Raw genomic sequence first — 26,721 nt, forward strand, 5'->3', positions numbered from 1 at the left:
TTGTTCAAGGACTTAAATTGAAAAATGTGAACGGCGAGACTTTCTTATGTTAGGTGCTTAATGATTTTATACATAGCTATGTCAAAATCCTCAGGAGGGTTCCCTATAGTGGTCTTATCTTAGATAAGACCTCACTTATCATGGCCCTTTCTCACAACTCTAAGTGTACTGGAAGTTGTTAAACATCCAAGAATATACTGCAAGAAGGAAGACTTTCTTCTCTGGGTGTGTTTTATGGATGTATTTGTGGTTTTTTTCTTCAAAAGATAATTTCTTACCTACCAGTTTATAGACTAAAGCAGCTGGTTCACAGCTTTTTTTTTTTTTAATTATAAATTTATTTTAGTTTTGGCTGCGTTGGGTCTTTGCTGCACACGGGCTTTCTTTAATTGCAGCGAGCGGGAGCTACTTTTCGTTGCAGTGTGTGGGGTTCTCGTTGCGGTGGCTTCTCTTGTTGCGGAGCACCGGCTCTAGGTGCAAGGGCTTCGGTAGTTGTGGCACGCGGGCTCAGTAGTTGTGGCATGCAGGCTCAGTAGCTGTGGCTCACGGGCTCTAGAGCGCAGGCTCAGTAGCTGTGGCGCATGGGCTTAGTTGCTCCACGGTGTATGGGATCTTCCTGGACCAGGGCTCGAACCCATGTACCCTGCCTTGGCAGGCGGATTCTTAACCACTGCGCCACCAGGGAAGCCCCTGGTTCACAATTTTTTAAAAAGACTGTTAAAGTCTCTTCTCTGTTCACTCTGTTTTCTCCCTGGATGAGCTGATATATTCATCTATCACCTCTGCTTATACTGATAATGTCCAAGTTTGTATTTCTGTTTTTTTTTTCTTTGAGACCGATATTCCTATGAGCATTATCTAATTCAAATCAAAGTTGATTACTTCTCTTTTTACTCTTCCTATAGACCGCATCTTAGTTGGGGGGTTACCCTGTCTGTACCCAGCTGTATATGCCAGTAACCACCCTGTATATGCCAGTAACCACCCAAGGAGTGGAGTATTATATGTGCCTTATGGGTTGAATTTGTGAATAATGTTCCAAACTTCTATATTCTTGCTGATTTTCTGTCTAGTTTTATCCATTTAGAATGAGGAATTGAAATCTGCAGCTGTTAGTGTTGAATTATCTCCTTTCTATTCTGTCAGTTTTTGCTTTGTGTATTTTGGACTTTTGTTAAGTGCATATATATTTATAAGTAATGTATACATTTATAATTTTTATATTTTCCTGGTGTCATTTCCTTTGTATCGTTATGAAATGTCCCTCTTTGTCTCTAGCAATATTTCTTAAAGTCGATTTTGTCTGATGTTGTTATGTTTTAGCTTTCCTATGTTTACTCTTTGCATAGTATACTTTTTTCCATTATTTTCTTTCAACCTATTATATCTTTGAATCTAAGACATGTCTTTTGCAAACTGCATAAAATTAGATATTTTTAATCCAGTTTGACAATATCTCCCTTTTTTTTTTTTTTTTTTTTTGCGGTACGTGGGCCTCTCACTGTTGTGGCCTCTCCCGTTGCAGAGCACAGGCTCCGGATGCGCAGGCTCAGTGGCCATGGCTCACGGGCCTAGCCGCTCCGCGGCACATGGGATCTTCCCGGACCGGGGCAGGAACCTGTGTCCCCTGCATCGGCAGGCGGACTCTCAACCACTGCGCCACCAGGGAAGCCCCTATCTCTGCCTTTTGATTGGAGTGTTTAGGACATTTATATTTAATGTAACTATTAATATGGTTGGATTTACTTTTGCCATTCTGTTATTTTCTAATGTCTCCTTTTTGTGTTGTTGTTCCTCTGTACCACTTTCACTGCTTTTTTCGGGGGGGGGGGGGTGTTTTTTAAGTGTATTTTTGGAGTTATTTTCTTAGTGGTTGCTCTGAGAATTACATCTGTATGTTCATTTACTGTATTCTTCTTCAGATTAATACTTAATTCCAACAATATACAGAAACAGTACCCCAGTATAGGAGAGCTCCATCTCCTCCCTCCTTTTTATGCTATTATTTTTATACATGTAACATCTGTGTATATTATAAATGTAGCAGTACAGTGTTATAATCATTGCTTTGTACAATCTTGTATTTTTTAAAAGAAGTAAAAATTATTTATATCAATAGAATTGTTTATGTTAATTTACAAAGTTATCACTTTTCATTGTCCGAATTTCTTTTTGTGGATGTAAGTCACAGTATGGTGTCATTTCTTTTCAGCCTGAAGACTTTCCTTTATTATTTCTTGTAAAGCAGGTCTGCTACCAATGAAGTCTCTTAGTCACTGTTTATCTGTGAATTTTCTTTGTTCCCTCCCTCCCTCCCCCGCTCCACCTTCATTCTGAAAGAATAGTTCTGCTGGATATAGAATTCTTAGTTAATAGTTCCCCCACTCCCCCCCAGCCCTTTGAATATTATTCTACTACCTTCTGGCCTCCAGAGCTTTGGATGAAAAATCAACTGTTAATCTAATTGTGGTTTCCTTGTATATAATGAGTTATTTTTCTTGTACTCCTTTCAGTATTTTTCTCTTTCACTTGTTTGACTGTGATGTGTCTGTGTGGACCTCTGTTTATTTTTACTTGAGATTCGTTGAGCTTCTTGGATGTGTGGAATAATGTTTTTCATCATATTTAGAGGAGGTTTTGAGCTATTGTGTTTTAATACATCTTTTCTATCTTTTTCTTACTCTCTTTATGGGATTCCTATTGCACACACATTGGCATTCTTGATGTCCCATAAATTTCTGAGGCTCTATTCATTTTTCTTTAATCTTTTTTATTCTTCAGATTGTATAATTCCTACTGAGCTCTCATCATATTCACTGATTTTTTTTTTTTTTTTTGAGGTACATGGGCCTCTCACTGTTATGGCCTCTCCCGTTGTGGAGCACAGGCTCCGGATGTGCAGGCTCAGAGGCCATGGCTCATGGGCTCAGCCGCTCCGCGGCATGTGGGATCTTCCCAGACCGGGGCACAAACCCGCGTCCCCCGCATCGGCAGGTGGACTCTCCCTCACTGATTTTTAAAAAAACTTATTTACTTTATTTTTATTTTTGGCTGTGTTAGGTCTTTGTTGCTGTGCGTGGGCTTTCTAGTTGTGGCGAGCGGGCTCTAGAGCGCAGGCTCAGTAGTTGTGGCGCACGGGCATAGTTGCTCTGCGGCATGTGGGATCTTCCTGGACCAGCGCTCGAACCCGTGTCCCCTGCACTGGCAGGCGGACTCTTAACCACTGCACCACCAGGGAAGCCCCTCACTGATTCTTTATTCTTCCATCTTGAATCTGCTATTGAGACCCTCCTAGTGAATTTTTCCTTTCAAATGGACAAAACGTCCATTTGGTTCTCTTTCAATGATTTGTCTTATTGAGGTTCTGTTTGTGGAATCATTGTCATCATACTTTACTGTAATTTTTTTGTTTTACTGTAATTTTTAAAAATAAATTTATTTATTTTATTTATTTATTTTTGGCTGCATTGGGTCTTCATTGCTGCGCATGGGCTTTCTCTGGTTGCGGCGAGCGGGGACTACTTTTTGTTGTGGTGTGTGGGCTTCTCATTGCGGTGGCTTCTATTGTTGTGGAGCATGGGCTTCAGTAGTTGCAGCACGCGGGCTCAGTTGCTCTGCGGCATGTGGGATCTTCCTGGACCAGGGCTCGAACCCATGTCCCCTGCATTGGCAGGTGGATTCTTAACCACTGCACCACCAGGGAAGCCCCTTCCCTGTAATTTTTAAATCATATTTTTCTTTAGTTCTTTGAACATATTTGAAATAACTTTTGAAGCCTTTGTCTGCTAAGTCCAACATCTGGCGACGCTCATTTTTCTAGTGACTTTTTTTTTTTAAGGCTGCACTACGCGGCTTGCGGGATCTCAGTTCCCCAACCAGGGATCAAATCCGGCCGGCAGTGAAAGCACCGAGTCCTAACGACTGGACCGCCAGGGAATTCCCTCTGTTGACTTTTTATCTCCAGTGTATGGGGCACATTTCCTGTTTCTTTGAAAGTCTCTTAATTTTTTGTTGAAAACTGGACATTTTAGATAATATTGTAACAACTTTGGATTCTGATTGTTTTTCCCTTTGAAAATGTTGCTGTTTCTTTGTTTAGATAACTGGGGTAAATTTGGGAAATCTGTCTCTCCTGCAGTGTGTGGTTGCTTATGTCTCTGCTTTTTTGTTTTTGTTTTTTCCTGTTTAAAATTTTAAGCCTGGCCTTCTAGTGGTTGCTCTTGTCCTTTCTAGCATAGCTTATTGGCCAGCTAATGCTTGGGCAGAGTTGCTTGCTCAAACACCTAATTCCAGGAAGGATTTTTATTCTCTGCTGATGGATCTATATGTGGTTGGGGGAGTGCATTTTAAAGTTCAGGCCATTTTCAAGTTTGCCTGGGCTTTTACTTTCTGTTGGACCCTTTGGCATCTTCTCTGCATAATCATGCAGCCTCAGCCAAGAATATGCTGGACTCATTTATGACTACATCCTCAGGTTAGTAGAACCCATGACTGCCCTGCTTGCCTGCTGCTGAGATTGTCACTTGCACCTACAATGCCCAGGGCATAGTGTGGCCATCCACTCCAAACTGAATGAGTCCCCTTTGTTAGTGCAAACTGGCAGATCCTCAGGGCATGCCCCATCTCAATCAGTAGAACCTACTGAGCTGGGAGGTGGGGGGAAATGGGAGCAGCCTCAGGCAAGACAGATTTTCACTGTTCTTAATTAAAATTTTGCAGGTTTTCAAGCATCAACACTTTGGTTTGTGTATGCTTTTTGAATGATTTCCAGAGCACTGAATTGGCAGTTTCTGTCAATTTTGTCTTGCTTTATAGTTTTATTTTGGGGAGAAGATTTGCTGACCCCATCACTTGCACATAGCCAGAAGTCCTGCCCCTAACAATACTTATTTTTTTAATTTATTTATTTTTTTGTGGTACGCGGGCCTCTCACTGTTGTGGCCTCTCCCGTTGTGGAGCACAGGCTCCGGACGCGCAGGCTCAGCGGCCATGGCTCACGGGCCCAGCCGCTCCGCGGCATGTGGGATCTTCCCGGACCGGGGCACGAACCTGTGTCCCCTGCATCAGCAGGCGGACTCTCAACCACTGCGCCACCGGGGAAGCCCCCTAACAATACTTATGAAACTCTGTATTCATAATCCGTCACATCTCTTTCACTCAGAGGTAACCACTGTCCTGATATTTTGGTAAGGATTACCTTGCTTTTTAAAGTAGTTTTATTGCACAACTAAGTATCCATATATAATATGTCACTTTAGTTTGTCTGATTTTTCACTTTATATACATTGAATTATACTGTAAGGTGGTTTTTTTTTTTTGCAATTTCCTTTTTTATTTTTTTGCTTACTGTTGTTTTTGATATTCATCCATGCTGATACAGTTGTGTAGTGGTCTTTTATTTGTTTCACTGCTATATATGCTCCTTCATTGTAGGAATTTACCACAATTTATTTTACTGTTCTGTTGTTAATAGATGTTTGGTTTTTGTTTTGTCTATCACAGAACAGTGCTTTTATGACACATATGTTTCTCTAGACAGTGTTTTTCAAGCTTCAGGTTGCCAACTATTAGTTGTGAAATCATTTTACTGAGTCATGACCAGCACCAATTTTTTTAACTATATAGAATGGAAAAGAAAATATCTGAGTGCTTTACATAAGTTTTTTGTTTCATGAATATCACAAGAAGCTCCAGACTCCTTAGTCACCCCGTTTCCTGCACTGTAATCTCCAGAAAGCACTGCACATTCCCTGTTCTGTTTCTTCCCCTCCGTCTTCAGCTTCCTTCCACTTTGGTTTATCATCAGCAAAGCCACCAATATTCTCAACCTCCTCTCTGAACTTTCCCTTTATCTTCTTATACTAATAACAGTCTGGCTTTCCCCTGAGGGCATTGCTTCACCTTGCAAGGAGTGACTGTGCTTTGTTTTTTGTTTTTGTTTTTTAAAAAATATGTTTTATTTATTTATTTTGGCTGTGCCAGGTCTTTGTTGTGGCATGCGGGATCATTAGTTGGCGGCATGTGGGCTGGGCATGCGGACTTCTTAGTTGCGGCATGCATGTGGGGTTTAGTTCCCTGACCAGGGATTGAACCCGGGGCCCCTGCATTTGGAGCGTGGAGTCTTAACCACTGTGCCACCAGGGAAGTCCCGCCACTGACCCCTTTATATTGTGATGATTTTTGTTCCTTGCTTAGTGCCATTTTGTCCATTATTACTTTTGTCTTAATTCTTGGTCATTTTAATATACGCACAGATGCTTCTTCTGACACTGCCCACTCAGTTCCCATAACGGTTTTGTTCTCTTCCCTACCTCAGCCAACGTATTTCCGTAGTCATACTCTAACCTGTGTTTCTTGAATTGTCTGTTGTAAAGGACCATTATATTTTTTTTTTTTTTTTTTTTTTTTTTGTGGTACGCGGGCCTCTCACTGTTGTGGCCTCTCCCATTGCGGAGCACAGGCTCCGGACACGCAGGCTCAGCGGCCATGGCTCACGGGCCCAGCCGCTCTGCGGTATATGGGATCCTCCCAGACCGGGGCACGAACCCGTATCCCCTGCATCGGCAGGCGGACTCTCAACCACTGCGCCACCAGGGAGGCCCAGGACCATTATATTTTTATTTACAATCCATCGTTGGTGGATTTTTTGGGTAAAATACAGTCAAAATCAGATACTAGGAAATTGAAATGCTCTTTGGTTGTCATGACAATATCAAATCGCTGTAAATTTCTAATCAGTTACTCTTAATTTCTACACTTCCCTCATTGCAGACAGTCATTCAAGGACAGCACTTTGAGTGCTATTTTAGATCTTGTTAGTTACCAGTAACTGCAACCCTTCTGTAATCTCAGTTTCATTCACAGTGCTTCTATCTTTCCAGTTCAGTGTATACCCTTACTCCACTGGGATGTCCATTCTGTTGGTCCTAGCACATTTTCACTACCCTATACCTTCTTAATGTGATCATTTAAATCATATCTTTGTACACACTTGCTTTTTCTTGCTTTGTTCTACTTGCTTGGCGAAACTACAGTTCAGGTTAAATCCAATGTCTACCTCCTCTGCACTTGGACTTATACAGCTGAACTTGAAAGGAGGAGACACATCCATGTATACCAGTTTCACTTTAAATTCATGGCTATAGCCCTTAGAGTGGGCCCTTATTATTGTCTGGAAATCATATACTGTACTTGCCTAGTTTCTTTACTTTCTCACTATTGTTTCACATCTGGTCCTCTGATCAGCCTCACCACCATCTTACTCATCCTCACTCTTAACTGATGACCTTGCTTTCTACTTTCTTGAGAAACTTGTAGTCAGAAGAAAACTTCCACAGATTCCCATTATGTTTATCTTTGGCCATACAAGATTAGAATGACACCTTTTGTGTGTGTGTTTTTTTTTTTTTTTTTTTTTTGCGGTACACGGGCCTCTCTCTGCTGTGGCCTCTCCCGCTGCGGAGCACGGGCTCTGGACATGCAGGCTCAGCCACCATGGCCCACGGGCCCAGCCACTCCACGGCATGTGGGATCCTCCCAGACCGGGGCACGAACCCCTGTCCCCTGCATCGGCAGGCGGGCTCCCAACCACTGCGCCACCAGGGAAGCCCCCTGACACCTTTTGTTTTGATGATAATTTTTGTGTTAAGGTCTCTTTTGCCTGTTAATCATACAGATAAATCAGCTGGGGGGGAGTGATTATATAATTTTCTGTTATTCTCCGTTAAACCTTTGTATGTCCTTAAGTATGGGGGATGGACATTCAACAATGACACAATTACTTAACTACAGTTGTGCAAAGTGTCCTGAAGGAAAATAGATGTGTAATATGTATATAACAAGGATCTTATTAGTCTGTAAGGTACCCACGCTACCCCCCAAGGAAGCAGTGTTTATTCTGATAACCTGCAAAGAGTAGCCAGCAAGAGGTCTGGCACAAAATGAGTGTGAAAGGCCAGAGATCTGAAAAAATTGTTTTTGTGACAGTTTTTGTAGCTAAAGAGAGCTAGGGTGTGAGTGGCCCAAGATGAAACTAGAGACGTGGACAGAGGTTTTGAGCAGGGAAGAGCAATCACATTTTACCTCAAGTTTCTGTTAATGGTTTCTACATAGTTTAGAAATTGAGTATTGTGAATTCTTTTTCACCCTGTGTAAGTCACTGTATTTAGCAGTTTTATTCTTTGTCAGATTTTCTGTAGTGTATATTAAACCCTTTTCCATTTTTTCACAACCCCCCAAACCTGCTTTATTTTTCACCTTGTATTATGCTTTGCTGACCAAGAAGGAGGTCTGATATGATACAAACTCCCTCCAGATTTTCCCAGTAGCCTCATTTACTCTTATACTTACCACTTCCTTATCTCCTCAGAGCAGGCAGTGTACTGCTTCCTTACCATGGTTTAACTTTTCTTCCTGTCCTCAAATTCTTTTGTGTTAGTTTCTTAATTATTACAGGACTAATAAAACGGTGCATTTTCATTGTCCAGAATTGGCAGCCAGGTTTTGAAAATTATTGCATGTGATTCTTTTTTTCTCTTTTTCCGTGCGTTGGGTCTTCGTTGCTGTGGCGGGCTTTCTCTCGTTGCGGCTAGTGGGGGCTACTCTTCATTGCGGAGCATGGGTTCTAGTCATACAGGCTTCAGTAGTTGTGGCACGCGGGCCCTGGAGTGTGTGGGCTTCAGCAACTGTGGTGCGTGGGCTCAGTAGTTGTGGTGCATGGACTTTGGGGGGGTGCAGGCTTCAGTAGTTGTGCCTCGTGGGCTCTAGAGTTCAGGCTCAGTAGTTGTGGCGCACGGGCTTAGTTGCTCCGCGGCATGTGGGATCTTCCCGGACCAGGGCTCGAACCCGTGTCCCCTGCATTGGCAGACGGATTCTTAACCACTGAGCCACCAGGGAAGCTCCATGAGATTGTTTTTAACTTATAAATGTTTCCAGTGGCCATGAATGTTCTGGTTTTCATGAATGTGTTAAGGAAACTTCATCAGAATGCCTGTTTTATCAGCAGCTGAGAACAGGACCTGAAAGAAACCCAGATATATAGAACATTTATGTTTATAGTAAGCAAAAAAGTAGGCTTGTCATGTTAGATCAATAAATAACTCTATTTTTCAGATATCTTCTAGTTGCTGTCTACCATATAGTGAACTATCAAGTAACTTGATGGAATGAAGTGACGGAGATGTCTTATTGTACCTTACTGACATACCATCTAGCTTAATGTTTGTGTCTGCCTGTGACTTATGGCACATTATGATCATTGCCTTCTTTAACATCAGTTGTTCAGGGTGAGGTATTTACTTGCTTTGCACATTGTTAGCATCCTCTTAAAAAACCACTAGTTAATGAAGTTTGCACTGTATAGGTCACAACTCTTGTGGTTAAAGATTATGTCCTGTTTCTCTGTGATTAAGTGGAGTTGTAGCACACACAGTGGGGGAAGGATATTAGGTTCTAAAGTTAGCATAGGAGGTGGAGAATGTGTGTAGGGGGTTTTCTTTTAAACCCCTTAAGTCATTCATAGAATAGAGAGTTTTAGGTTTTCTGGGTTCACAAAGTAGTTAATCTGTATTTAGTGGCTACTGTTTATGAAACAAAACATGTTTAAACATTAGGCTCATCATATTCAGCATGATGAGAGGTTTGTGGGAACTAGGGAGAACTGAGGAAACAGCAGATTCAGGTTTTTCATCTTAATGCCCCTCTAGAGCAACTCCTATTGAGAAGAATGACAGCTTTGATGTATGTAATCACTTTTGTTGCCCACTTGCCAAATGCACGTAATTGGTGGGGTTTTTTTTCCCTTTAACATAAGTGTACATTTGATGTCACTCCACTGTAACTCACTCCCTTGCTTCCTTTCTTTGAGGATTTGAATGTAAAAGTAATCATTCCAGTTCACTTGTTGTAGACCAGTTTTTTTGGAGCATTCATTTTCATTTAAAGTTAACATACATGCTAACTATATCAATCCTTTTCTTGCACAGTTTAAATAAAGTTTTAAAGTTGAAAATCCTTGTTTGGTTGCTTGCTGGTCTTGCAAGTTCAGTAATAGAAGATTAATATTGTGCCATTTTTAGTAGCTGTGTATGCCAGTATTTTGGTCGTATTAAGTCCTCTGAATTTGACTGTTGTTCAAGCAAATAATAGATACATGTATTTTATTTTATTATTTTTATTATTTTTTTTGTGTGTGATACGCGGGCCTCTCACTGTTGTGGCTTCTCCCGTTGCGGAGCACAGGTTCTGGACGCGCAGGCTCAGCAGCCATGGCTCACGGGCCCAGTCGCTCCGCGGCATGTGGGATCTTCCCGGACTGGGGCACGAACCCGTGTCCCCTGCATTGGCAGGCGGACTCTCAACCACTGCGCCACCAGGGAAGCCCTAGATACGTGTATTTTAAAGGCCTATATGATGGTAACTTTTGCTGCCCACTTAGAAAGGTAGGAATGTTGTGTTGATTAAATAATCTGCCATTTCTGTTTATTGATTTTTGTGTGTTTTTGTACAGGTTGCTTTCCCGTTGCATCTTTGACATAGTTTCCTAGACTCTGCTCCATGATTTAACTTGAAAGTCTGAAATGAAGATGGAGGAGGCAGTGGGAAAAGTTGAAGAACTCATTGAGTCTGAAGTCCCACCAAAAACATCTGAACAAGAGACAGCTAAGGAGGAAGATGGATCTGTAGAACTGGAATCTCAAGTTCCGAAAGATGGTGTGGTGGATTCTACGGTTCTTTCTTCAATGCCCTGCTTGTTGATGGAACTGAGAAGGGACTCTTCTGAGTCTCAGTTAGCATCCACGGAGAGTGACAAGCCGACAACTGGTCGAGTTTATGAGAGTGACTCCTCTAACCACTGCATGCTTTCCCCTTCCTCTAGTGGTCACCTGGCCGATTCAGATACGCTGTCTTCTGCAGAGGAGAATGAACCCTCCCAGGCAGAAACAGCGGTAGAAGGAGACCCTTCCGGAGTGTCTGGTGCCACAGTTGGGCGCAAGTCTCGCCGGTCCCGATCTGAAAGTGAAACATCCACCATGGCTGCCAAGAAAAACCGGCAATCCAGTGATAAACAGAATGGCCGAGTCGCCAAGGTTAAAGGTCATCGGAGCCAAAAGCACAAGGAGAGAATCAGGCTACTGAGGCAGAAACGGGAGGCTGCTGCACGAAAGAAATACAACTTGTTGCAGGACAGTAGTACCAGTGATAGTGACCTGACTTGTGACTCAAGCACGAGCTCATCAGATGATGATGAAGAAGTTTCAGGGAGCAGCAAGACAATCACTGCAGAGATACCAGGTAGAGGATGTTTTTTAAACTGACTGTAGAGCACCTGATGGCATTTCTCAGCTCTCAGGCTCAGTTAGATGAGTGACACTTGAAAAAATCCAGGAGACCTGCAGCTCTGTGTAAATTTGAAGACTGCAGTGTATTAACAAGACATGGCCAATTTAAAAACCTGTTCTGAGGTTTCCAGTGCACTTTAGCACATCAGCCAAAAAAAATACTTAATGATAGGGACAGGATTATTTTTAAGTAATGGAATTTCTCACAAGTCTCTTTCTCTGTAACACATTACCTGAATTCCCATCATTGCCTTTCTAGCACTACTTAGATTTAATACTCACTGTTCAGCATTATTACTAAGTACGTTTTCCTCAGGAATAGGCACCTTGCTTTATTATATGGCCACTGCACTCGAGCTTATGGTGTCTGAAATAACATGAAAGGTTTCTAATAACTATTCCTCCTAAAACAGTAGTTTTATGTGTTCCCCCCCATTCAGTGCATGTTCAGCTAGTTGTCACTTGCATTGAAAGGAATGTTTTTTTGCAAAATTTCCCGCTTAACGCCCCCAAGTTTAAAAAGTACAGAAAAATCTGCTGTTCCAGCTTTTATTGGTATAAGAGTCTGTAATTTATTACATGTTTGACATATCTGCTTTCTCCATATTACTACATCTGGTACTGTGTATGTACTACGAAGGCAGTCTTGAGATTTCATTGTGGAAGAAAGATGAGGTCTGAATGGTTCTTGGGTGAATTCTCATTATTGAAGAGACTCTTGATTAGGAACATTCTGTAAAGTATGTGGCATTTAATGGATCATGACAGCATTATTTATTGCTACGTTAAAGGGGGAAGTTCTGGTTTTCAGAGTTTTATGGGTGACTGTTTTTTCCTCCTAGTTCTCTGAAATGTTTCTGTTTCTATATGTCAGCATATTGCCGATATACAAAGAATATTTCAAGATAAATCGTATTGGTTAATTAAACCTATAGCTAACCAAACTTACAGAAACTCAGTAAGAAGAATGATTTTATAGGTGTTCAACTTAAAATAAAAGCATCATCCATATAGTATATTAAATATGAGTTTTAAGCAATCGTTAGAAATGCTTACTGTTTTAATATCTATTGAATTCCTTTGGTAGTTCCTTATGTTCAGATTACTGGGGGAGGGGATTTAATTGAAGCTCATCAGATGACTGCATGAGAGAAGCAAACTTTGGGGTTGTTCTAAGGCAGGTTCTAGGTGTATTTCAGATTTACATTTAATATTTTAAAGAAAGCTATATTAACACCTATACAATTGTTTATGCATTCTTATGTCCTGTTCTAAGCTGTTAATCAGGATCATGATGGATCTCTTGATATAGTGCTTACTTAATTCCACTCACTAAATAGATTTTTATGTAACTGCCCAATACTTTATCTTTTTATGGAAAGGGAGAAGGTGGGTGAACAAAGTGCTCTTTGAAGATAGACCCCTTGTACAGGTGGCATGAGAAGTATCTTCGTGGGCATTCTCCCTATTTGGCTTAAATAGGTTAGGTGTGCTTTGTTCATATTTTCCAAACCTCTTTGCTAATTGACTACCTTGACCATTGTCTAAAACTTCTAAAACATCAGTCTTCTGTTTCTTGTCTATTCTGAATTGTATACTAACCAAAACACCAAAGTAAATTATCTGAATCTGTAATTTAGTTTCTGTTGTGCACATCACTTAATAAGTTGGTGGATTTTGAAAATATGAAGAGTTTTCTAAGGCAGTCATGGAGAATCAAATGGGAGGTAAGCTGTAGGGCCACTGTATATAACTGCCTAGGCTGTGCACCACAAAGTTACAGAAGGCGCTGTACACGTAAGCAGCTGTGAATGGTCTTTCCTGGAGTTATGCAAAGCAGCAAAGATAGAACATCCTAAGTTTAAATATTAGGAAGTTCATTTCAATTATCCACATTGTTACCCCCGAAAATTTTTGACATTTTTCATTTCTGATGTCGTAATTATGTATACCTCAGTTTCTTGAATCACATTATAACTTTGGGGCAAGGGAGATACACTCTACCTTATAGCAAGGCAGTTGTTGAAAAGTTGTATAGCTTGTAAAGATAGGATAAATTGTGAACTGACTTAGAAGATGAGTGCAACACCATGGACATTCAGGTGAACTTAAACTGGATGTACCTAACAGCGAATCTCTTGGAATTTGAAATTTGAATCCAGCTGTTTATACAGAATGGAAACCAAGAGGAAAAGTAAAAACTGAGATTCTTGCTATATGCTTTCATCAAGGTACAACTAATTTAGTATTTCAGAATTGCTGTATTTATAAACTTTTGTTTGGCAGCAGCTTAAACATTGAAGGAGTTATGCTAAATATTCACTTATGCCAAACAGTTGAATAATTAATGCATTTTCTTTTAAAGAGTGGAAATAATTAATGCTGCAGACTTATATAGTGCATGGTGATGCTTAATAATTGAGTTTGATATTTGGACAGTAGATGTTTATGAAGTGGTTTTGTTGTTGTTGCTTTAGTTAACAGTTAACTGACAGGCAGCTTAGTATCCACACTAGATCATTCTTTCCTTGAAGTTTTTGAAACTATATTGCTCTTTTAAGAATCTGGAGGTATCATATCAGGGTAATTCTGGCACTTCTTTCATTTGGGGGACTTAGAGATGAGCAAAAATAGAATATTTTGTAGTGCATATTAATGTGAAAATACTATGTGGTAGTCTTGAGTATTCAAGGCTTTTATTGAGTGTCTCATTTATAATGATATTTTTGTATTATTAATCTTTGTACTTTATTATTAGAGCATTATTTCTTCGGGGGTTGGGAGGGTCAGTTTTTCTGTAAAATCACTTTGAGACTAGAGCTGTAAAGTCTGCTCTTGCAGGGATTTTTTTTTTTTTTTTTGGCCATGACACACGGCTTGTGGGATCTTGGTTCCCCGACCAGGGATTGAACCTGGGCCCTCAGCAGTGAAAACTCAGAGCCTTAACAACTGGACTGCCAGGGAATCCCCTGCAGGGAATTTTGATTTTAGTGAATGTGAATAAGTCTGTGACATCAGACTTCAATTCAAAAATTCTCTGAACAGACCAGCTTACATGCATCATTGTATGTGGGCAACAGGGAAGAGTTTTTCCAGTGACCGTTGTTTTTCATAAATATTTAGTATAGAATAAACCTCAGGGTAGCTTCATCTTGTCTTGGCTATAATGACCTGCTTTTGTGTGGTTTAATAGTCCACCATGCAAGTGCCCACTCAGACTGAGGTTCCAAAAATAGTAGCCACCTTGGTAGGTAAGGGTCAGTTGTCTTCGCTGTTTTGCATTTTAGAAAATCTAATCGGTCTTGGTTGGAGAATGTCAGGGAGGCTGTTGAGGACACCTGTTTAAGATCATCTGAATCCTCAATCCATGTGGCCAGGCGCAGCTCAGTCCTACTGAAGCTAGGATCTCAGCACTCACTACTCACCACACACAATTATACAGTGAACTCTTACTAGGAAATGAAAAATATTTCTTTAGTAAATCCTTTGTAGGAAATTTTGAAAATAGAAAAATGTGATGTATAAGATTAAAATCCTGCTTTTGTTAACATTTAAGTATATTGCCTTCCATAATATGTAACAAATTTATCATACTATGTATACTTCTTTCTTTCCCTCTAACATTGCATTTTGAGCCTTTAACCAAAACACAATAGTCTCCCTAAAACCATGTATGGATTTTGAATAATTTAGCTAACTATAAAATAACTTCCCTACTCCTGGCCCTTTGGGCTGTTCTTAGTTTTTGCTATTATGAGGAAGGGTATGAACACTTGAAGACTCTTGACACATACTGCCAAACTACTTTTTAATATTTTATTAAGTTTATTCCATCCAGGAGCTTGAGTATTTGTTGCATTATATTCTTTCTATTGAGTGTTTATAAAAATGTTGCTGGTTTGATGGATGACTTGTATCTTTAATTTGCATTTCTTTGATTACTAATGAAGTTGAAAAATCATATTGGCCATTTGTATTCTTTTGGTAAACAGTCTATTCATGTTCTTTGCACATTTTCCTCTTGCTACACTTGTTTGTTTGTTTGTTTTTTTCGGTATGCGGGCCTCTCACTGCTGTGGCCTCTCCCGTTGCGGAGCGCAGGCTCAGCGGTCATGGCTCACGGGCCCAGCTGCTCCGTGGCATGTGTGATCCTCCCGGACTGGGGCACAAACCCGTGTCCCCTGCATCAGCAGGTGGACTCCCAACCACTGCGCCACCAGGGAAGCCCACTTTTTTTTTTTTTTTTAATTGATTTGTGAGGATTCTTAACCTACTGGGGATTGAATTACTTGAAAAATATTATTATTAATTTAAACAGTAGCAACTCATGGTAGAAGACCCCCTAACCCATGTTAGGAATTCCATGACCTTTTTTCCTGTATTGAATATGAAGTGACTAAAAGCCCCATGTCCCCGATTTAAGCCTCTGTAATCTGATTGTATTTTGGTAGCTATTTAGGAGACTCACTAAATACGTTGATAACAAGACACCCGAGACTGAGTAATCAGTTGAAGACTGCCTGAAAACTGATTAGTAAATGCAAACAAAGCAGGTAATATCTGTGCAGTTTTCAGTCTGGCTATATGTTAGGATCACTTGTTGAGGGTTGGGAGCATTTAAAACTTATGATGCCCAGACCCCACTGCAGACCAATTAAATCAGAATCTCTGGATCTGACCCAGGCATCAGCATTTTTCTCCCAGCTTTTTTGAGATACAGTTGACATATAACATTGTGTAAGTTTAAGTAAGGTATACACCGTGTTGATTTGATAAATGTATATATTGTGAAATGATTAGCACAGTAGGGTCAGTTAACACGCCTCTCACTTCACATAGTTATAAGTTATGTGTTGGGAAGTTTTAAGATCTGCTCTCTTAGCAACTCTCACATATACAATACAGTATTGTTAACTATAGCCACCATGCTGTATTACATCCCCAGAACTTACTCATCTTATAACTGGAAGTTTGTCCTATTTGATCACCTTCACTCATCCTTGCTGCACCCTGTACTCTCCACCAGACTACTCTGTGTTTTTATGAATTTGGTTTTTTTAAGATTCCACATGCAAGTGAGATCATACAGTATTTGTCTTTCTCGGACTTATTTCACTTAGCATAAAGGCACCAGCATTTTTAAGCTCCCAGGTGATGACAGTGGGCAGCCAGGCTGAGAACTACTCAGTTAAGCAAAGTGATATGTTAAGTCTCCCATAGCTAAAAATCATTGTAAAACTGGTAGTCTGCTTCAGTTAAGTTCTGAACAGTGTTATCTAGTTTTTAAATATGTTATTAGTAATTAATAAACATAAGCACCTTTAAATTTTACTCCATTTAAGTGATTATTTTAAAAGCATGCATTGTTTAAATATGGTTTTCTCTGTGCTACAGTGTCTAGATAATGTTACCTTAAATTTAGAAGCTTTGAAATCTTACTGGTGGGTATCCTTTGGCAATCTCTAATGTTAAAGCACCAAGGTATTATTTTCAGCCTGCTTTTCCTAGCTTATTTCCTAAAGTGAGTGCCTTTAAAAACTTTGTGTATGCAAAAACATAAGCTTTGCTTTTGATGTCTTTCTCAAAGTAGGATGTATTTTAGTGTTAATAAAAGGACATCTGTGTGTTTAAGGTGAGAATATGGTCCCTGGTTGTTGTTTGTTTTTTTTTTAATGTAGTTTTTAGAGCAGTTGTAGGTTCACAGCAAAATTAAGCAGAAGGTACAGAGATTTCCCACTTATTCCTGTCCTCACATGTGTACAGCCTCTTGCACTATCAACACCCCCACAGAATGGTACATTTCTTATAATCGATGAACCTAGATTGACATATTATCACTCAGAGTCCACAGTTTACATTAGGGTTCACACTTGGTGTTGTGCATTCTGTGGGTTTTGACACGTATAATTGGGTCCTCTTTTTAAGACTTCAAAATGTCTTGTTTTCAGTATTTATTGCTGGTAGTCATCTTTATGAGGCTGCAACTTATCTCACTGTCCTTACCATAAGTATTCTCACACGAGTTTTTTGAATTCAGCTTTTAAATACTCATTTTCCAGTGTTTGTTGAAAAATAAGCAGTGCCAGAATCTGAAACATCAAAGTGTCCATATCATTTCCTGTCCTGTACACTTCAGTTTACCCGGCACTTATAATGGGGGGATAAACTGTTTAAAGAAAGTTTAGTGTTCTTTAAATTCCATTTAGACTTTCCGTAAGCTAAATATGTTACACTTTGGGGAAAGGTATGCCCTTCTTGAGGAAGTTTACTTATAAATAAGGTGTTTTTTAAAAAATAAATTTATTTTATTAATTTATTTTTGGCTGCGTTGGGTCTTCGTTGCTGCGGGCAGGCTCTCTAGTTGCGGCGAGCGGGGAGGCTACTCTTTGTTGCGGTGCGCGAGCTTCTCACTGCGATGGCTTCTCTTGTCACGGAGCACAGGCTCTAGGCACGCGGGCTTCAGTAGTTGTGGCTCATGGGCTCTAGAGTGCGGGCTCAATAGTTGTGGCGCGTGGGCTTAGTTGCTCCGTGGCATGTGGGATCTTCCCGGCCCAGGGCTTGAACCCATGTCCCCTGCATTGGCAGATGGATTCTTAACCACTGTGCCACTAAGGAAGCCCTTGTTTTTGTTTTTTTTTTTAACGTGAAGAAAGGGGATGGGATGGAGTAATCAGGGGAGGAGGAATGAAATGAAGTTAGAGGGAAAGTTGATAGCAATAAACTTCATGAGGTTTTTGTTTGCTAGGTAGAATTGGGCTAAAAATTTGTCCCATAGCCTTTTGGGCATTGAAAAGAGGTGGCATGACATAAGCAGTTCTCATTTTCTAGGAGAAACACTTCTTTTCTTGATACTGAGACCTGGGAAATTTTTCTTTTGTCTATTCATAAAACGTCACTATGAGATGAAGTAAACCATATTTTCAGAAATACCCTGAGATAAATACAACAGAGCATTTCATAGGGTAGTTCTTTATAAGACTTCTTGGTATAGGTAGATGGTATAAGGCCAAGATTGATTGATTCCATCAATCATTCATTCAGCAAATATTTGGGCACCTACTACGCGGCATTGGGAATGCAATAGTGAATGAAAAGTCCCTGCCCTCATGAAACTTAATCTTTTCTGAGGAGACAGATAATAAATGAATTCATCATATGCTATCAGGTAGGGATATACACTATGATAATAAAGCAGGATATAAGAGATGAGATAAAGATGGACTAAGGATGGAGTAGAAAAGCTGTTTTAGATATTGTAGTCAAGAGTGGTCTGAGGAGGTAACATTTTTAATAGCTCGTTGAAGAAATGAAGAGTTCAGTATAATTAGTTTTATTAGAAACCCAAAGTATATGGGACCCAAACCAAAGCTGATCTGGCCTAGTTCAAGGATAAAACACTGTATGTAGAGGAGCATATCCTATGAAACCACTGTTCTACTTGCTATTAATAGCTGTACACTATTCACACATTTGGAAAGTGCTGGATCATGTGGAAGCAGATTTCTTTACTGCAGGACAACTCAGAGCCGTTAATGTGCTCTCCAAAGTGGGGAGGATATGATTTGTAGCATATCCCAAACTTAACCACAAAACTTTTTTTTTTTTTGAGACATACCTTTTAGCACCTTGCACAGACCAGGGTTTATAAAAAACTGACCCAGAGGTATACATGGATTATGCATATCCTCTGTGGGTTTTTTTTTTTTTTTTTTAATTTGGCTAAGTCAGGTCTTAGTTGTGGCACGTGGGATCTTCGTTGTGGCATGTGGGATTTTTCCTTTTGGCACTCAGGCTCTAGAGTGCGCAACCTCAGTAGTTGCAGCATGTGGGCTCTCTACTTGTGGCGCGTGGGCTCTAGAGTGCGTAGGCTTAGTCGCCCGTGGCATGTGGGATCTCAGTTCCCCCACCAGGGATCGAACCCATGTCCCTGCATTGGAAGGCAGATTCTTAACCACTGGACCACCAGGGAAGTCCCCTCTATGTGGTTTTTCCATAAGGAAAAAAATTTTTTTAACTTAAAACAAGAGCATTTGATAAAAATCAATTAGCTGACAATTATTGTATACTGGTTTATTATGGGTCAGCTGTCAAAACAACTTTTAGAATTTTAAAGTCATAGTGTGAAAATATTCAGAGGTGCAGTGGTTTTCAATGAAGGCTGTACATTAGAATCACCTGGGGAGCTTAAAACAAAACAAACCTCTAATGTCTGGGAGCCACCTAGGTTTTGGTATTTGTTAAACCATTCCAGGTCTTTATGTTCAGCAAAGGTTGAAAACCACTGTTACAGATTAATAGTTAGTTGTATAGTAACAGAATACACAATCCCCTGCAGATTCAGTGAAGCTATGAAAAATGGTAGTATCATGTTATGTGTCTCAGAATTACCTACTTTTGTTTGGTTAATTAATTTAAGTGCCCCTTATGAGTGCTATAACTATATGGCTGTTCTTAGTAATGCTTATGCCATTTTCCTGAATAAGCATGTCTTAATAAAAATACAGTTTTCTGATTTAACCATGTTTTATCAGATGGCCTCAGTGTCTTTAAAGCTGACTTCAGTTGTGCTGGGGGATCCAAAGGAGCGCCCAGGGAAATTTCAGGATTACTTGACAGGGGTGCTGTGTGTGATAGGTGCTGCATAGGCAGTGTCCTAGAAGAGGCCATGAGCTGTTTTTCCAAGATGCAGAGGCAGAAAGAGGAGAAGTTCCTGGTGTGGATGGAAAAGCTAACTCTACCTGACACTGGCGAAGAGAACAAGCAGCTACTGGAACCCAGGGAACTTAAAATGCAACTAGTTGGCCAAAGAATTTCCCCTGTCGCCCAATCAGGTGCTTACATGCAGATGCCTGATTCCCAAGAACTGCCACAGCAGCCCTTTGTGACTTGTCTCAGTGTTGACAGTACATTAGAGTTCTCAAAGACATTACAGTTTTCCAATTAACTTTGCTGAAAATGGGAATATTACAGAACAACCTTTGAATCTATCACAAAATTGTGTTAACTATCTGCTTTTTGAATTGTGTAAGAAGGAATATGCTTTTGCCCATTGGAAGTTTCTTTTGATGATGTTTTAAAAATGATAATAGTAAACAGTTTCTTTTTAAAAAATCAGATATTCAGAACAGAGTTTGATAAATTCTAGCTTGAGTTTTGTTACATGTGGTTTATACGATGGTAGGAGTGATCCTCATCTTTATGCTTTTTTCATGCAAAAATATAAATAAAATATAAAATAGGGAATCTTAGTGAATCCAAGGTAGGTAAGTAGTTAATTCCCTGGGAGTCTCTTAGCATTATTCTCTACAAACACTGTTGACTCCCTTCTGATTCCAATAGGAGGAATGATGTAATTAATCCCTCTCTGGAGGTCATGAGTGATTATATTGCATGAACATTTTTCTGTCATTCTTTCGTATGTCATTTAATGAACTAATTTGTTGAATTATATTAAATAGCCTTTGTATGCAGGAAGAATGAATTATTTTCGAGCAAATTAATGCTCTGTACCTACTATGCAAGATACTGTAGGGGGAAAGCTGATTAGAAAGGAGTTTGATTTCATACATGAGAAAAATAGTAGTTTTCATTGTTACATAGATAAATTTTTATTTTGAGCTTTAACTTAAAGCTCAGTGCCTGAGCCAGTAACCTGGCAGACATCATCCAGTGGAATTGTTTGGTACTCTGATGTAAAGGGTACCTCTAGAGGATACAGATGAAATGGTCACTCTATTAAGGGTGTGTATTGAATGGGTTTTTAAATTACTAGTGACTAAGTGTATTGGCTAATGTACTACCAATTTAATTTTGTTTTCAATCCCTAGACTGAAAAGAAATGGCATGTTAAAGAGCCCATGGAGTGTGTCAAAGGGGAGAAAATAGCACAGCATTGAAAGGTTTTGCAACATGATAGATTTTTAATGTGTGGCCTAGGACTGGGAGATACTGGTATTTTATCTTTTCTGGGTTAGTAGGAATATTGTGAGAAAAAGCTAAATTAGGAAGAAAATTTTCAGTAGGAATATATAACTTTGCTAACATTACCTGGTTTTCTTTTTTTTGCGGTACGGTGGCCTCTCATTGTTGTGGCCTCTCCCGTTGCGGAGCACAGGCTCCGGACGCGCAGGCTCAGCGGCCATGGCTCCCGGGCCCAGCCGCTCCGTGGCATGTGGGATCTTCCCGGACCGGGGCACGAACCCGTGTCCCCTGCATCGGCAGGTGGACTCGCAACCACTGCGCCACCAGGGAAGCCCTACCTGTTTTTTTTAAATTGTACTTTCTACTGGGTTTACTTACAATAAAAATGTAGTAGTCTTTCCCTTCAAATTTATAACTTAATAACTTCTCAATATGAATAAGGTTAATTATTTTAATATTTAATGTAGTTGCAACTTTGGAAAAGATCTAATTCTGTGTTTTGCAAGAGGAAAGATAGGTGGCATATTTGGAGTTTCATGTATAGTTGACACAAGAACAACAGGAGTTTGAACTGCATAGGTCCACTTATATGCAGATTTTTTCCACTAAATATGTACTGTAGTTCTATACGATCTGAGCTTGATTGAATTCGTGGATGCAGAACCACAGACTGTAACATTTTATGTGGATTTTCTTCAACTGTGCAGCGGTTGGGAGCCACAACCCTTGTGTTGTTCAAGGTTGACTGTATAAACAATAAAGACCTCTGTTTTATTTTAGTAATTTACCAGTAACTACTCAGAAAAATTGTCACCACTTTTTCTATTTAGTTCTATATTCAGACATTTATACCTTGTAAATTAACTGTAATAGACTGAGTCAATTTATTTTGCTTTTCTAGTTTTGAAGTGAAAAATGACTATTGTGGTTTTTTTCTTTTTAGAACTTGATATATGAGAATTGGGAGTTTCTCTGAAATGATAGTGCAACACTTGTAAACTACTTCAGCCAATTTTTTTTTAAATTAAGTTTTATGTCAACAGGAAGAGCAGATTGGTTTTGGGTGACTGACAGGTTTTTAACTAATCTGTACTCTTTACTTGTAGTTGAGATGTTTTCAGGGACCTTTGTTCTGTCTTCAACTTCTCCCTGGCATCACAGATTTTACTAGACATGGATTCTTAGATATAAGAAAATGTTAATTTAATTTCAGCATGTTAACATGACTGCTTTTCTATGCATGTATAAACTGCTTCAGGCATTTAACAGGTTTCTTTTTGTTTCATGATTTAATAATATTCCATATATTAAGCATATAGTGGAATGCCTTTTAATTTTAAAATAGAAAATAATGGATCCTTTAAGAATAACATATAGACATATTCCTAGTATTGACTGGGATATATTCTAATTCTTGTTGTTATTAGATAACAGAGTAGGAGATCTACAGATTTTTTTTGCCTTTTCGAGAAAAATGTCAATTGAATGGAATTATCACACATAGGTTTTAATAATTGATATTCAAGGTAAAAATAATATTTTGAATATTTGAGAAGGTGTTGAACAATAATTTTGGAAAGCCTTTTCTATATAATTTTGGATACAGATGTGGAAAGAGAGGTTTTGATAGAAAGAAAAGGAACACCAGAATATATTGATTTAATTCATAGAATATATGCCAAAATATTAAAATTTATTCTGAAGTAAAAATTGACATTTTGTGGTTTGGAGAGTTTAACCTTAAGAATAATTTTATAGCAGAAACATATATACAGATTTCCCCCTGATTTTCAGTTTCTCACAGTGCCTTGAAAATGTGTTGCCGTCTTAAAAGAGTATTGTTTTGAAAAACAGTAGTTTTTTTTTTTTTAATATGAGTTGTGCTTTAAAGTGATTATACCTTTTGCAGATTGCACAATTTAAAAATTCTTCTTTCAGAAAAATTTGTTTTTGTATTATGGACAAAGAAGTATTAAGTATTTGAAGTAGTTTTAATAGTTTTTTAAAAACTTGACTGCTGTTGTGGATTGTTGAATTCTCTTTCACTGAGGCAAAGTCTGTATTCCTAAGATTATAGTACTTATACGTACTAATACAAAGAAGTGGGAATTATTTTTGGATTATGTGGTGGCATGTTTATGTAGGTACTGTTTTAGAAGTGCCTAGTGGTCTTCCCTTAACTTCCCTTTAATTCCCTTAATTTTCCTAGAATTTTAAGAAGGTTAAGAAATATATCCTGTTTGGACTTTTTGTAGTGTATAAAGGGCTAATGCTGGACAGAAACTTCTTTCAAGTTATAGCATTAATCTAGACATGGTCCAAATGCTTTTTATTTAAGAATATAATCCCGTATCTGGATTATGTCATCTCTAATGGGTACATAATGGAATTTAGTTGCTGGTATTTAAAAGAGGGGGCAGTGAAGATAAATGTGTTTTCTAATAATCTGTCTATAGACTGTTTTCTGCCTAGTTTATACTAGTTCAGTGTTCGAGGACATTAGATTCCTAATCATTTTAAGAGAATTTAATCAGCAGGTTAGAATTATCAGGTTATTCGAGCCACTCATTAGATGATAACTTTTAATTATATTGATGTGTACTTTGTGTGCTTATTAAAACTTGAGTGTAATAAGAGCTCAAATAAAATTTTAATTTAGAACATAGTTCAGTAAAATTAAAATCTTAAAACTTAATATTTTGCATGAAGTGTTTTGGTTTTTTTTTTAATTTAGAATAAAGGTTCTTCCATTTTGGGGCTCCAAGAGAAAAGCCTCTTTTTTGTTCCCAAGTCAAAGGAATAAGCCTAGTCTCAAGGGGGTATGTTTGTGCACGTGCTCGTGTATGTGTACCCACCTTCAGAATTTTGAAATTATTAATTCTGTATTTTTATTAATGTTATAGTTGGCAGGTTGCTGGAGACATAACTATGCAATCGTCTACAGGGATTTTAATGGATTCAGGTCATTAATATATCCATTTATTGCTTCCTAAATGTGTGTTAAAAAAAGTTGCCTACATACTAGTTAAGGTGATTAGTTAAAGGGAAAATTTTATTTCTTAGATTATCAAGTAAAGGTTTGGACCACTTGTTTGTTTTCATTAGCCGACTGAGTAAAAGAATATACATGAACTAGTTTATTTTGCATCATTGCTTTTGTCATTCCTTAGTGTTAGGTATATTTAACAGCAGAGACTCTGGTCTCTGGGTCAAGGTATAGCTCAATTTAATTAGATTTATTACTTAAAATTTGTATGCAAGTCAGAATATTAGAAATGAAGTCATTTTAAATGTATTAAATCTGCTGTTAATGAAAGAAATGCTATAGTGATTCCTTTTGTTGAGCAAAACAAAGCACCCAGATTGATATGACTGATAATTTTCATTTTTAATATACAGCTAAGTTTGCCTGATGGTACAGTTATATGAAAATTATAGGAAAGATGGTGAATAGACTTCATGCTATGTATCATCATTTGTTTAGAGTAACATATTATAGGCAAGTTATTTCACAGAAGGTGAGTTTTAAAAATAATTACCTGTTATATTTTGTTTAACTTGTATTGATTTCCTCTCTTCTGTTTGTATTATTTAAATGGTACAGTGAGGGCACAATGAAAAAGATTTTGTGGAGTTCCACATGTCAGAAAATACAGTATCAAAACAATTTCAGCAAATTTATTAAACTGAAAATTTATTAATTTATTATTAAATTTGTTCCAATAAAAATTGTTCTCAAAGAATAATTCTCAAAATCTTCTCTAAAAATGGTGTATATGCCCTTAATCATTGTACAGATAAGAAGCGTGTCTTTTTAATTTGTCTAGAACAGTTGTATGAGTACATTAATTGTAATCAATGTGAATAACTTCCAAGTTCTATACTTTTCATTTTTTTCTTGATTTCTGTTTTTAATTTCTCTGAAGTTTAGGAAAGTTAGTGGGGATTGAAACCAAACTGTTAGTTTACTAGTAATGAGTAGATCTTTTCATAGTATCTTAGATTACTACAACTTAAAGTAGAAGACATCCTAAGAAATGAAGGAATAATAATCCACGAGGAAATGTATTCTTTGGTAATGAAGGTATTCATATTATAACTTTAAGATTTGGGAAGAATGTTATCAAATTACTGTGATTTTAATTTTTATTGCATTTTCTTTATATCTTTTACCTAACTCTGCATTTGAAGTGTATCAACTAACCTAGATAAATAAAAATTTTAAAAAAGAAATGTTTCTTGTTACTCTATTTAGGATCATATTATATTAGTTATAGTGATTCCCTGCCAGTTAATTCACATTAGGTGTTCCTGAGTCAGGAAACCTGCTTTTCCTTAATGAAATGAATGGCATTAGTTTGTAGGTATCACTAATAATAGATTTTACATGATGTCTTTCGGATAATTTTCAGGTTTTTTTGTAGTTGGTATATCAAAAAAGAAAATAACAAAATACCAGTGTTAACATAAAAGGTGGAGATTCTTCTCTTTTATATGTCCTTCTAAGTTATCCTATTAAAAGTTGAGGAATATTTAGAAAATATCAAAATTTAGACTACATTGAGGAATAATCAAAAAGCCGGGATGGATGTGTCTTTTGCAGGGTACATAGACATGAGGATGTAGCTAAAGTCATATCTAATTTTCATCTTCTTCCTTCGTGTATGTAGTACAGATATTTTAGTTTTGTTCTCTATAGATCTGAATCCTCAAAGCAGTAGGTTGTGGATTTGTCCCTGAAATACAAAGATAAATTGAAAGATGGTGACCTCTTCAAGTGCCCTGTTTTCTGTATTTAATCTTGAATATTTCCTTTTACCTCCTCTTTGATACTTTCAAAGATAACTCTTCATCAGTATCATAGGTAACTTTTCTGGGTGGGCAAAATGACCTGTTTTTTGTCAGTATGATGTAAGAACAGATGTAATCCTTACAACTTTATTCCTCCCTTGGAAACTATAACATCTAAATTTTTAATAATTGAGATGAGTATAATGCGAAAAGTACAAAATAGTTATTGACTCAGTTTTATTTTAAAAATGGTTTTTTAACTCTTAAACACAAAATTTCAGTGCATATTGCTGCATTTCATTTTCATTTAGCACTATCTTCTTATTTTTCTTTTTGCTAAAATAGCTTTATGCTACTATTATAAAGAAAAGATACACAGTTTTTGGTATTTAAAGTTGTTTTTCTAGAGATGGCCCTTTTCTATATAGATTTTTTGTCTCTTCTGGTTGATGTAGTTATCTTTTCCAAGAGACGCTTTGAAAATGACTGTTTTCTTTTTATTCAAATTGTTCTCTCTCCATGTGTGTATATATATTAATATATATATTGATTGATAGTAATAAAATACAGCATATGTATTCTAAAGTATTTTTTCTCATTTGCAAAATAATCAATTTTCATCTTGGTAAATATTTAGATGTGTAATGAAAAAGCTGTTTTCTTATTGGGT

At 38.1% G+C, this 26,721-nt stretch overlaps 1 protein-coding gene across 2 annotated transcripts in view; it reads left to right on the forward strand.

Annotated features, from left to right (window-relative positions):
- Nucleotides 1-10,577: 10,577 nt before the first annotated feature.
- Nucleotides 10,578-26,721, forward strand: part of ARK2N (arkadia (RNF111) N-terminal like PKA signaling regulator 2N) — a gene marked incomplete at its 5' end in the record, with an annotated part of 41,450 nt that continues 25,306 nt past the window's right edge. For both annotated transcript variants that reach the window (XM_079717631.1, XM_079717632.1), the window contains one exon: nt 10,578-11,292. In XM_079717631.1, the coding sequence (XP_079573757.1) occupies nt 10,578-11,292 (715 nt within the window). The remainder of the gene's footprint in view (nt 11,293-26,721) is intronic.

This window comes from Hyperoodon ampullatus (assembly GCF_949752795.1).
Source record: "Hyperoodon ampullatus genome assembly, chromosome: 13".
NCBI classification, from domain to species: domain Eukaryota; kingdom Metazoa; phylum Chordata; class Mammalia; order Artiodactyla; family Ziphiidae; genus Hyperoodon; species Hyperoodon ampullatus.